At 35.0% G+C, this 12,804-nt stretch overlaps 1 protein-coding gene across 3 annotated transcripts in view; it reads right to left on the bottom strand.

Annotated features, from left to right (window-relative positions):
- The window catches only part of col5a1 (collagen type V alpha 1 chain), a 164,434-nt gene that overhangs the window by 41,385 nt on the left and 110,245 nt on the right, over positions 1–12,804 (bottom strand). For all 3 annotated transcript variants that reach the window (XM_088940533.1, XM_088940535.1, XM_088940534.1), the window contains exons 19-29: positions 11,180–11,233; positions 10,199–10,243; positions 8,632–8,685; positions 8,340–8,384; positions 6,907–6,960; positions 5,514–5,558; positions 4,532–4,585; positions 3,460–3,504; positions 3,030–3,083; positions 1,687–1,731; positions 1,185–1,238 (exon numbers count right to left, since the gene is read on the bottom strand). In XM_088940533.1, the coding sequence (XP_088796659.1) occupies positions 1,185–1,238; positions 1,687–1,731; positions 3,030–3,083; positions 3,460–3,504; positions 4,532–4,585; positions 5,514–5,558; positions 6,907–6,960; positions 8,340–8,384; positions 8,632–8,685; positions 10,199–10,243; positions 11,180–11,233 (549 nt within the window). The remainder of the gene's footprint in view (positions 1–1,184; positions 1,239–1,686; positions 1,732–3,029; positions 3,084–3,459; positions 3,505–4,531; positions 4,586–5,513; positions 5,559–6,906; positions 6,961–8,339; positions 8,385–8,631; positions 8,686–10,198; positions 10,244–11,179; positions 11,234–12,804) is intronic.

Raw genomic sequence — 12,804 nt, 5'->3', positions numbered from 1 at the left:
GGAATAGGAGTGTGCAGCACAATCTGATAAGAATTGATATCCAATCTAATATTTGTGTTCTGCTATAGAGCAATGAACAACTGGAGAAAAATAAAGAAAAAGCAGGTACTTGGATTTGGATTGAAAAAGCACATGAATTGCTCCCTCTAATTAAAAGAACATATTTTTATGAAGAGAGTGCCCATTTTTTAATTTACTGTACATTTTTATATTTTTTTTTTATTTTCAAACCTAAAGAGAGGTCTTTCCTTGTTTTAAGACTTATTCTGATCTGAAGACAAAAGTTCTTTTACAAATGAGGTCCCGGGAGCACAAACAAATATTTTTTTCCAGTTTTTTTTCCTTTCTTATTTGTTTTTAAGAGCCACGCTTAAGGTATAGGTGAAGTCTCACTATTAGAAAGTTGCATATGTCTTAGTTATAAGCATATGCTTGGCAAGAATAAAAAATAACTATATTTAACCTTATAATAAAGACAGGATTATTTAAAACATAATTAAATATGTTGAACAACTTAATTTATAGGTCTTATTATAACACTAAAACTATGTCAGAGGGAAAAAAGGGAAAAAAGGGAAAACATACCTATATTTTTTAAAATAAAAATTCTAAACAGAAAAAAAAACTATTTAGAATCAGATCAGATGTGGGGTAATCGGACACTGGGTCCAAATGTGGTATCTAAACTAGTACAACGGGGGGGGGGGGGCACTAGTACAATGGGGGGTGAGGCTCAGATGGTTACTTGCTTGTTTATGCACCAAGAACACAGATTCAGGCCAACAGCCCAGATGCTGCCTGTTGGGAGTCTAGGCCTTGTTACCAGCTGACTTTGAATGGGATCCCCAAGCAGTGAACAACAATATGGAGAAGGTCTGGGATTCATTAGGCGCGGCTCAGTAATGCTATTAAGATATGTGTCACCAGTATTGCCTCTCCTGTCAGATGCTGTGGAGTTTTCAAAGTGCCACAGAATGAGTGACTCTGCAGGTGGACATTTCTGTGTTTCAGTCTCTCACAGACGGTCCTGGCATTATACTATTAATTAAATTATATGATACACCAACCGTTAAGCCAGGTCATATGCCACTAGACATTCCTAATAAAAAATGCTAAAGCAGCTCTTTTGTGTAAAGTCAAACTGCTTATTGACGAAACAAACAAAAATTAACATGAAATCTTACTCTGTCACCCTTGAGGCCCATGTCACCCTTGAAGCCAGGGAATCCATCTTCTCCCTGACAAAAACAATAATTAACAAAATGTGAGGTCAAAGAGGTCAAATTAATCCCTTATTTGTGTTCAGTATTAAAATTTTACCTAGTAAAACATCAAGATTAATTTAATGCATCACACAAATAGGAAAGGCTAATTAATCTCTACATGGTTTAGATTTTAGAGATTAATAAAGCCCATCACAGCTTGTTACTATGGAAACCCTAGCTACAGTTGCCAGTAACACTGTTTTTTTCTTTCTTTCAGGATTTAAAAGTAGTTACCAAAAATACATTATATATGTAAAATATATAGTGAACATTTTGAATAAAATTAAATATTGGACATTTTTTTCTGAGAAATCTCTGTGCCCATAATGAAAAACAACAATAGCAAAAACTAAGAAAACTATCAAGATATAATAGAAAAACATGTAATGTGCTCCTATGGTTTTGTAAATGAGCATCTTACCTTTTCACCTTTGTTGCCTTTTAAACCACGGACTCCATCAGCACCCTTAGAAAAAAAGGACAAAAATATTCAAAATAATACTTTTATATAATAATATTTTTAATAATAATAATTTCTGGACAGTTCATTCAAAGTGCTTTACAAGTAATGGGGACTTCCCTCCACCACCACCAATGTGCAGCACCACCTGGATGATGCAAGTTTACAGTACTTAGTTATTGGCATGAATCTAAAAATTGTCATACACAATTGAGATAAACAAAATAGGAATTTCACAATTATCATACTTTACTTAATACTATTAATATTTTCAAATATATTGCTTTCTTAGAAGTTGTATGTGTTGAGCAGTGGGGTTTCAAAAAGAATGACACACATGCCATCTTGTGGTACCACACTGGGATACCATCCACCCTAGTTAAACATTACAGAATGTAAAAGTATACAGTATATTCAAGGAGGTTGAAGGCCAGGAGCAAAGCTTCTAATACAATCCTATTTGTTATTTGGCAATTTCCTTCTCAATGTCAGAAAAATGCTTGGCTAATAAAGAGAGAATAATATTAATATATTTTATTAAAAGTGCTGTTAAAAAACTGAAAGCACCTACATTCTTACTGTGCATACAGTATCAGACACACAAAAATCAAATATTACATTAACCAAATAAAACCAAAAAACTTAATTATAAAAACATGTGTTTAGGTGAGAATTAAAAATGTGTGCAGTTACTGTAAGTCCATAATATAGCCTAGAGCTAGACCATTCAAGAAAGAGTTGCTGTACTGTACATGTAAGAAAGAGGACCTTAACATCAACTGAAAATTGAGATATTCTATGTAACTTCTTTTGTGACAGTTTGATTTGAGGAAGAACACACTTCACAGATACTAAATGTTAAGCCTGAGGCATATTTAAATTAAGCTGACCTCTAGTGAAAGTGTACAAATATGTATCAGCAGTATCACTTGTAGTCTTTACAACCCACACATTCAAAAGTGGCAATTACAACAGAACTAGAGCTCAAGCTTTTGAAGAGGAAAAGTTGACTGCAAAAAAGTCTGCAACCAGTTCAGAAAAACAGTGTCTTATGGTCCATGTTTTTAGTCCACCTCTACCAGCATACATGAATATTCAAGGCAGCTAAACACAACTGGAAAAGCAAGTAGCCCCCTGGAATAAGACAGCATATGGCACTTGAAAGAAACTGACAGCTACAATCTGTCTCCTGGTAAGAGATGGAGCTGACACTTCATGAAACATTGTTTCCCAAACTCCCAAGGCAAGAACTCTGATGAAGGAATGAAGTAACAAGAATGCGCTCATTTTGAAGTGTGTCTTACCTTGACCCCTCTAGGTCCTGGATACCCAATTGGGCCTTGTGGACCAGACGGCCCCTATTAACACAGATATATGCATTGTTTCAATGACACAGTATCATTGGTAACAAGTCTTACCTTTTTTGAATACAAAAATACTTATTTTGATTGCATGTGCATATGAGTAAAGTACACTTCAAAATCTCAGATTATTCCATGTTTAATTCTTAATATAATATGAAATATAATACCACATGCAGCATCAAACCATCCTACTGTGTACAGAAAAAAGCACACTACTCTGTCAAGAAAATGGTTTTACACATTTATATTTTCTGTTGCATATTACCCTGAATGTTATGAGTGACAGATAGGTGAAATGGTTAAATGTTTTTTTTTTTTCACTGATGAATACTGTGAGGGCAAAAGAATGATAAATAAAGAGAAAACTCACCACATGCCCTTTTTCACCAGAAGGTCCTTCTTTGCCAGGGTGACCCTAAAAAATCACATTTCATGTTATTTCAATGTAGTATTGCTTTTGCCCCAGCAATGAGAGGTGATACAGTAAGGGACAACACAATGTGTCTATACTGCAAGTCTTGGTTAGAGGATTTACCTTTCTGCCAGGAATGTAAAACATGGAAAAAATAGTGTTGGTAGCACAATTAATCTAATTTTAATAAAGAGATTACAAATAATTATTCAAAATTATTTGTGAAAATTATGTGTAAAATTATTTACTTTTGCATAGTGTTGAAAGTGTACTATGCTTCAGAACTTTAGCAAAGGACTCAAAGAACTAAGGACTAGAAGGACAAAGGTAATTTTTGGTCCTTCCAGGGTCAACAGTTCTGTGTTGTCCAATGTCATCCCTGAATGTCTGTAAAGTGAATCTGAGCACATAGAGATTGGAGAACTACCAGCCATCTCTTTCGTGTTGCACAACATTCCAGTGGTATGTGGTGAAATCTGTACAGAGAATGTAGAAGGTAAATCAATGAGGGGTTTAACAGAATATGAATTAATTTCAAACAGTAATAAGCTCCCCTGGATGCATTATATTTGACTGCAAAAACCCCTAAAGCTCTCATATTGACTTTTGAATTTTGACCATGCATGTTCACAGTGTCCAAAAATTAAAGCACAATGCTATAAGGCAAAGGATAGTTTCTCTCAAGAAAAGACTTGGTGACATCTCTACACATATTAACATAAAGGGATCTCTGAAAATAGAAAATTAAACATAGAAAAGAGGAATGTATCAGTTGCCAATTAGGCAATTTTTCAAATACTGGTCATATGAACTGATCATAACACTTTTGTCAGTGATCTCTGGATCTCTGTCCAAAGTATTTCACTTCCTGGTGCCACTTTGTCAAGTGGGAAATCACCTAAAATATGATTCATTCTCATTGCTGTGTCACAGCTTCAAATGAAAATTTCAGGGGCAAAGTTCATTGCTTCGTGCACCAAGTGCATCTGCTCAGTCTCTCGATTTGCATATGAGAAATTCAAACACCTACTGGGGGACCATCTGCTCCAGGCATGCCTGGGAGGCCAGGCTTGCCAACGGGGCCCTGCAAAGAGACAAGGAACAGTCAGCAGAAGGAGGAATGCAAAGTGAGCAAGATTTTGCAATAACCAGAACATGGTGGATTCATGAAGTCACATTGGATTCAGATCCCTGAATAGAGTTTGCTCAGCCAAATTCATAAACATCAGACCAGCTGCCTGTCCAGTGGATGTATGGATATTTTGAAATCAATATCAACTATGCTGCCCCAGAGCTATACTACTTGTGGGGTGTGGGTTGCTTGTGGGGTGTGGGTTGCATAGCCAGTTCTTTTTCAAACATCAGAGTAACAATGCCTGAAACCCAGCTGTTCTGAATGTGTGAAAAGAAAATGACATCCACATACTTTTAGGTACTGCTCTATTGGATGACTATCAAGCAATAAGGTTTAATTTAAATTTAAACCAAATTTAAACCAAATGCATTAATATAAGATTGAAATTTCAAAATTAATATTATATTCTGAGTCAATTATTAAGTGACAAAAATTGTAGAACACGTAGAACAAAGTAATTTATAGAAGTGATGATGTATTGATGTATTGATGTACCAATAGCTGGCACATTGAATAATATTCTTGAAGAAATTCATTTTTCCACAACTGAATCTGAGTTTGTCTGAACAATGTTGTAGTATGGGATCCACACACACTGAAGTTTTAAATATGATAGCATTTTATAAATCTTCATCTGTATTTTCCTCACATTTTAATATGAGAGGAAAAAAGCCTTGCATTTGTTCATATTCACAGAAAGGTTAAGTTGCTTTGGTTATAACTGAATTACATTTCAGTATTGACTTTTAGGGACCAATAATTCTTAAGCTAACACAAAGTACAGTACTTCTTGTACTAAGGAATGGCAAAATGTCTTTCAATTCCCTATATAAGCTCCAGCAGGATCATTTTTTCATTAACCAAACCGCGCTCCTACCTTTTCTCCAGGGGCGCCAATAGGTCCCTGGGGACCAGGAAGACCCTGTGAAAACAGTCATATATTACATGAGTAAGCTGCTTTAAGAAACAGTCTGAATATACTGTAGGCTACATACAATATGAAGAACATGAGACAAGCAGCTTCCGCAGCCACCCAAAATCAATAATATTCAAGATATGTTCTGTCATTAAAGCAACACACAGAGCATCAATAAGAACTGTGAAAAATAATCTCATTAAATATTAAAAAAGAAAACCTGCCAGACAATAGATCTCAGTGCACATTTGAGATCACTTTATTAGCCACATACAATTTCTTGCATTAGGAAGTCATCTTTTCACATACTAGAGCTTGCTATCCATGAGACACAGACTAGGAGAGAATTTTGGGGTCAGAGCACAGGGTCAGCCATTGTAAAGCACCCCTAGAACAGCTGGGGTTAAGGGCCTTGCTCAGGGACCCAACAGAGTAGGATTCCTCTGCTGGCTGTGGGATTTGAAGCGGCAACCTTCCAGCCACAGGTGCAGATCCTTAGCCACAGTTCTACCGCTCCACCAACCAACCAGCTACCAACTGACTGATACCAACCAGAGTGGCATTACCTGCTCTATTCCAAATTAACGTTTTGGTAAAATACACTAAATTCCTATTTTTTAATCAGTTCAATATGCTGAGCAGGAAGATAAGGTGTGTTAAGAAAGGCAACTATCTTATGAATAACCTTTTTAGTGAACAGAACTACAGCATGAGGATCAAACAAAAAAGCAAAATTAAACCTATATTTGAATCTCTTTGTGTCTGAATATAGGTAACAAAGTTTAAGACACTGCAATTTAAACATCTTATCACATAAATACTGCCAGTGGTTGGGGTAATTACAATAAGTCAAATCTCTTTTGGGCATAAAGTTGGCAGATTGTGCTAAATTTGATTTTTCTGCATGAGATAATTTAATTTTTGCTTATCTTGAGTTTTAAGAGTTTTGGACATTGCATAAGAAATGTATACAAGGGAATGCATTTTAATTTATTATCTGAATTAAATGCCGAAATAAGTATTGGATATCATAAGTAGATCTGAGAAAGTTCTCTTACTCTATAATTCTGAATGAGAATTCAATGTACAAAGTTATTTTATAACATACGGATTTCTCTTGCAACTGCATTTTCCATTAAATAAATTAAATTTCAAAGACTCAAAACCTGAATTTCTCAATGGGTGAAGAGATTTCAGAACAAAAATGATGAACAATAAATTTCTCTTAGCCCAACCACTGGCAGTATTTATGTGCAGGTTCAAGTTGATGTTTAAAGATGTAAATACTCAAAATATGTGCAAAAATAGAAGACAAATAGTACTAAAGTCCTTTTGATGATTACAGACACCTCACCTGAGCTCCAGGATTCCCTTGCTGTCCTGGAGGACCAGGTTCGCCTTGGGGACCCTAGAGAAAAGATGAATATGATTAAGTCAAATCCTCAAACTGGTATCTCTCATTACATTGTGTACCAAACTGGTATGATCAGAGTAAATTTGGACACAGAAAGCATTGTGTCTGGTTCTTTAGCAGGTAAAAGACCATTTAAAATAATAAGGAAAGTATCTTTTTAGCATATGAAAATGCACTGGATGCTACAAATGTATCACAATTACATGAAGTCCCGATTAGAGATTACATCCCATTGCAGCTGGATATTTTAATTTGCAATCCATTATAGGCCTTGGATTTTCTTTACAGAAGTCTGATATGACCTTTTCTTAAAGCCTGTTTCTGTTTGAAAAAAGGACAATGCTCAGGTATGTCTTTTGGAGGCTGTTTCCCTCTAGGTTAAACTATAGATAACAGATTTAATTCTAATGGTATTGGTACCATATATTTGCTTTATTGTTTTATTTCAACTGTTTTATGTAATTGCTTCCCTAGTGCTTGAGTGGAACAGGAAAAAAAACAAATGCACGTGGAGGAAACAGGATGAAAACTCTTTTCTTACATCATACAGCTTACTAGAGCACATTTACAATTTGTGCTATACCTACTGTATGATATTAAGATTAGGCACAAATGAAAAAACCTAAACTGATAACAATTATAATTGTCATATGTCGAACACCCTTGATACCAAGATACCTAGCTGGAATTATATTTGATTACTGTTTAGCTTTTGAATGCCGTTATTCTGTACAGAAATTATTCTGCTTTTGTGGACCTTTCATGTATTATGCATCTGCCGTAACTGTTGCACCTCAGATGTGTACCTTAGGCTAATTGACAATCAATTAAAAAACTGGACCTTGAAATCTGCTAATTGCTGAGGTAAGTTAACCCCCCTGTTCAATGCATCAGAGGAGATCTCATTAGATCCACTTTTCATTTGAAATGCAGCATCTGAATAATGGGGAACATTCTTCACTGATGCACAGCTAAATAAGGGGCACTTGATATCAATACACGTTAATAATCTTTCAGTACTTTATATGTTATTATCAATGTTTTAACATATATAATGGCTAAAACTTTCTATTTAGCGTGTAATGCTATGTTGAAGTTGCAAGGGGATTTTAATTACTGCAAAATATTTGCAGTAACTCAATTTTAATTGTATGTACTATAGAGAGGAAAAAGCAACTGATGTAGGACTGTTTTCTGTAGCACATGATTTCATTATGTGGACTTTTTCTAGGAAACCTGAATGAACAAAGTTCTATGGGTTTAGCGGGAAGATATTTACAGATATTTTTTGTGTTTTATACTTCCCAGGTGTTGTACAGTATGTTTAAAAACTGAAAAATAAACTTTACTGAGGAAATTTTTAATACACTTACAATATTTCCTTTTGGACCAGGCTGACCATCCATTCCTGTAACACCCTAAAAAATTAAAAATAAATGCAATTAAAACAAACTAACGATAGCAAAACCATCAAAGAGTGCCACATAGGTCTCCATCTCTACCACCTTTATAAGGCATATGAACAATAAAATAAAAATGTAATGACTTTTCAATATTTAACAAAATATTAACAACAAATTTGTAGAAGGGACAAAGAGAGGCAGTTGTACCAGTATACAATATACCCTTTAGGTGTCTGAGGTTTGTATAACATTCAGAACTTACTGGAGAGCCAGGAGGCCCCGGTGGTCCCTTTGGTCCCAGCAAACCACGAGGTCCCTATAGGAAATAAAACACAAACATGCCCATCCTTAGATACCTCATGGTAAAACAAAAGCTGTTTTTTAAAGTCTTTACCAGCTATTCAGAGGGTCACTAGTGTGATGAGAAAGGAGATTGTTTAAAACAAAACAGCATGTGGAAAAGGCGAATTAAAAAATAAACCAGGGCCGTGGTCTTTTGTTTGGTATTTCCATTATACCATGATGCAATGCCTGTATAATGTTTTGTTGAAGGGAACTGCTCAATTGCTCTGTAGGTCTGGCCATTAGACTGCAGCCTAACTGGGTTTGGCACCTAGCCTGGCACTTTCTCTTCTGCACACAATATTCAGAACACCCTGACCTCTACTGGATATTCATGTGCTCTGCAGCTGTCATGTTGTACTGAGCAGCTGGACTCCCTCAAGACACTGTTACAAATACTTCTGGCAGATTTCTCCATTATGGCCATTTCAAAAACATGAAAAAGTCATGTTTAAAATAAGTCAAGCATTGTGTAACACAATGAAAGAAGGAAGCTTAACACAAGAGACTGCAGAGGCTGCAGTGTGGGGAAAGCTTCTCATGCACAGTCTCAAACACTATCCCACATTCCTGTTATCAGAACAGTGCTTCAAAATGTCCTGAACATTGAAATGAAAATTAGTATTATGAATAACACACAAATGTATAATGTAATAATTACACATGTATATTATATTATAGAACAAATACTATAATGCACATTTCACCAAAATTAAAATTATAGACACTGTCAGTGTTAAATATTAGAGTGAATGCTTAAATGAAAGTGAGAACTAGTAGTTCATTAAAAGGAAACACAAAACAATCATAATTTCTGACTTAGATACAAACCCCAGAATTTAATGCTGTAATTGTAGGCAATTCTGTCTCAGCCTGATACTGTATGTGCAGGAAGGCCAGTTATCACCATGCTTAGATCCTATAAGCACTCCCTCTTGTACTTTTTTGTTAGACTATTTGTAGATAGTCAGGTATGATTGTGACACAGCTACAGTACTAGGGCACAGACAGGGTACTTTATTGTACATTTTAATTTTAATGTTAAGATCATAGTAAGTCTGTATTAAAATGAAAGGACCTCCTACTGTATTTTCTTACTATACAAACAAATCATTATGCGTACTGCATAAAATATATAATGGGATCTTAGAGACATTTTTAAAAGAAAAGGATAAAAAATGTGAAAATTTGAAGTTGTAACTTAATGAAGATTTTTTATATGAAGAAATGCAGTAAGACTAAAAATATGTATTAAAATGAATCACAGAAATGTCTCTCCAACATTTTTCATTCAGAAATGCACCTGAGATTTACAGTATTACTTTGACAAATATGTAAATGTGACCTATTATTGAAAAGAGGAGTGTGCCAGTTACAAATAATGTGAACACACATTTGAGCAGGAGTTTCATTTCCGAAAAGACCTACTGTATGCAGAGCTACCCAGATCACAATAAGGTGGTCAAAGAGGAACATAAAAGACTCACAGGTTCACCGGGCAGCCCTCTTGGTCCAACCTCACCATCATCTCCCTAAGAATATGAATAATATTTTTACAAGGTAGGCACAAGGCATTTCCTCTTGTGTTCATAATGTTTAAACAAAGATTATTAATTGCCACAGGTAAGATAAAATGATTTCCATAAAAAGTTAAACATACATTTTTATCATATGCCACCAAAATTCAACACATACATCATAATTATCAAATATGATACTTTTATTTAAGTAAATTAGTCTAATGTTTTTTCGTGCTAGTGGAATATGTCAGTGTAACATACATTAGGACAGAAACAAAACAAACACGAAATGGCATTTCCCTTTGATATGGTAAACATACTGATCTTTCAAAGACACAGGTAAGTTTCATTTTGACACATTATAACTTTATATTAGAATAATTAAAATCTGTGCAGTCTTTCCATGTGTACTTGTGACACTGGGATATCCTTATATGCTGTAAGGCACTGTTTAATCTTTTCTCTGAATAGATTGTTCTGTCTGTGTATTCCCATAACCAGAAGTGAGTCCAATTCACTATTGCATCAGTTCTGTCAATGTGGTCAGCCACTTTCTCCCAATTCCAGAAATGTATTAGCCTCCTTTTACTTGTTTTTTTTTCTAAGCTCCTATCTCTATTGGTTTTTCTGCCTTTGCTTTTTTGAAAAATGTGGTACATATTAGTTTAAAAAAACAGCGTATGAAGACTTTAGGGAAATCACTGTATGGAAAGGGAGAGAGGAACAGAGCAACACAGAGGGGCAAACCAATACAAATTGGACTGGGATCAATTTTAAAGTATACATACCAATTTACAGTGGCAATATTTCTTGGTCATCTGATTAAGTAAACAAATCACAGGATTCAAGCAGCACCTTGTTTTAAACAGCCTGGGGGACAATTATTTGTATGTAACATGGGGCAGGGTGTCTCTTGGTTTATAGGAGGACAAGGTGTTACACACTTACCCTTTCACCATCATCTCCTGGAGGGCCAGGCGGACCCAGAGGACCGGGATCCCCCTGAAACAAGAATGCACCATTCAGTGTCAGACACAAGCACACCCTGATCATAAACCAAAACAAAGGCCTGGTAATAAAAACTGTGAGAATCTGAAGAAAAAAAAGTCTGGGTCCCATTTTTCTTTCATAATCCATCACCACAAAATCAGCAACATATGGTTTTGGAAAAACCTCAGTCCCACTGTACTAAAAACAAAAGCCCATGTTCCTCATATACAGTAGTTATACACCAACAACACCCACATATTAATGTCCACGATCCTTAATTTTTTAAAGTGATTCTATATGGTAGCATAATAGTTACCATATGTTACATATTGGATGTGATATTGTAGTAGCTTGACACTAAATCGAATGTAAAGTGTCTACCAATCAGCACTAAAAATTTCTCAGCAGGAGGTAACATCTCATTTTCACATGCCAGACAAGGAGCCTCACTAGGCTTCATTTGGCTGGCTAGCTGCATTAGGATCACAGAATAAAATGCATTTTAGTGGTATAATGATGACAGACATGTGGAATTTAACCTTTAAAGCCATAAATACAGTCTAGTATAACAAAAGCATGCATGAACTACCTTAACTAATGCAGACCTCTATCATCAAATGAATTACAGTTCTGTTACCTCTTCCAACTACTGTACTTGTGTGCAAATTTTAAAAGACTACCAAAATATGCAAACTGCACCAGATTATGGGCTAAATGTTTACTGCCATCTAAGATGAGGACAATTAAACTATCAGACCTGTGCCCGCAGCTGCATATGAATTTCCTTTGTAAATTAAAAAAATATATGTTTTGTGTTATCAGTGTACAAAAGGTTTCTTTTAGTGCCACAATACAGTCATTGAACGCTTAAACAACATTTATGACTTTTGCGTTTGAACTGTCCCCTCGGCTAACAGCATTTTTTTATAATTTAGACAGCAATTAAAATGAAATTTATGTAAATTAAGTACTGGCTTGAGGGAAATTTGTGAAAACATGAATACATTTTAACTGAGATGACTCTGGAATGCCTTGTAAATATATTTACAATTTCCTAAGAAGATAATATGAATTTTACATAATTCAAAAATTAGGAAAATCAATTCATGTTCATCCAAGGTCCCAGCATGTTTTCACTTAAGGTTTAGCACACCATGTTTTTTACTGGCAGACCAGAAAACCTCAAGAATTCTAATATAAAGTGACAATAACACCAAGTGCACAATATATTTATCATCTAGGAAAAACCCAAATAGAAGGTATGCAAGACTTATTTAGGAGAAATAAGATAGTCTGGTAAGTTTTAGGAAGTCTTATATCTTAGGTGTTATTAACTGTTTTTACCACGACTGATAACATATACTGTATGAAGTAATATAATATGAATATATAAAGGAATAACTGATAATACTGTATGCAGTAAAAAAATTAAACTTCTTATATTATTACTGTAAGATGTGTTCTGGGTGATCCTTTATTTTCCAGGTTGTTATTTGTCTTGTAGATTAGCAAGTCTCAAAGCAGAACATTGCTTCTGGAAAGTTTTTTTTTTTTACATGAGGTTGTCTATCCATGTGGCACAT

The sequence above is a fragment of the Atractosteus spatula genome, chromosome 23 (genome assembly GCF_055471065.1).
Source record: "Atractosteus spatula isolate fAtrSpa1 chromosome 23, fAtrSpa1.hap1, whole genome shotgun sequence".
Taxonomy (NCBI): Eukaryota; Metazoa; Chordata; class Actinopteri; order Semionotiformes; family Lepisosteidae; genus Atractosteus; species Atractosteus spatula.
Note: the sequence above shows the minus strand (reverse complement) of the source record. Positions and strands in the feature narration are given on the sequence as shown.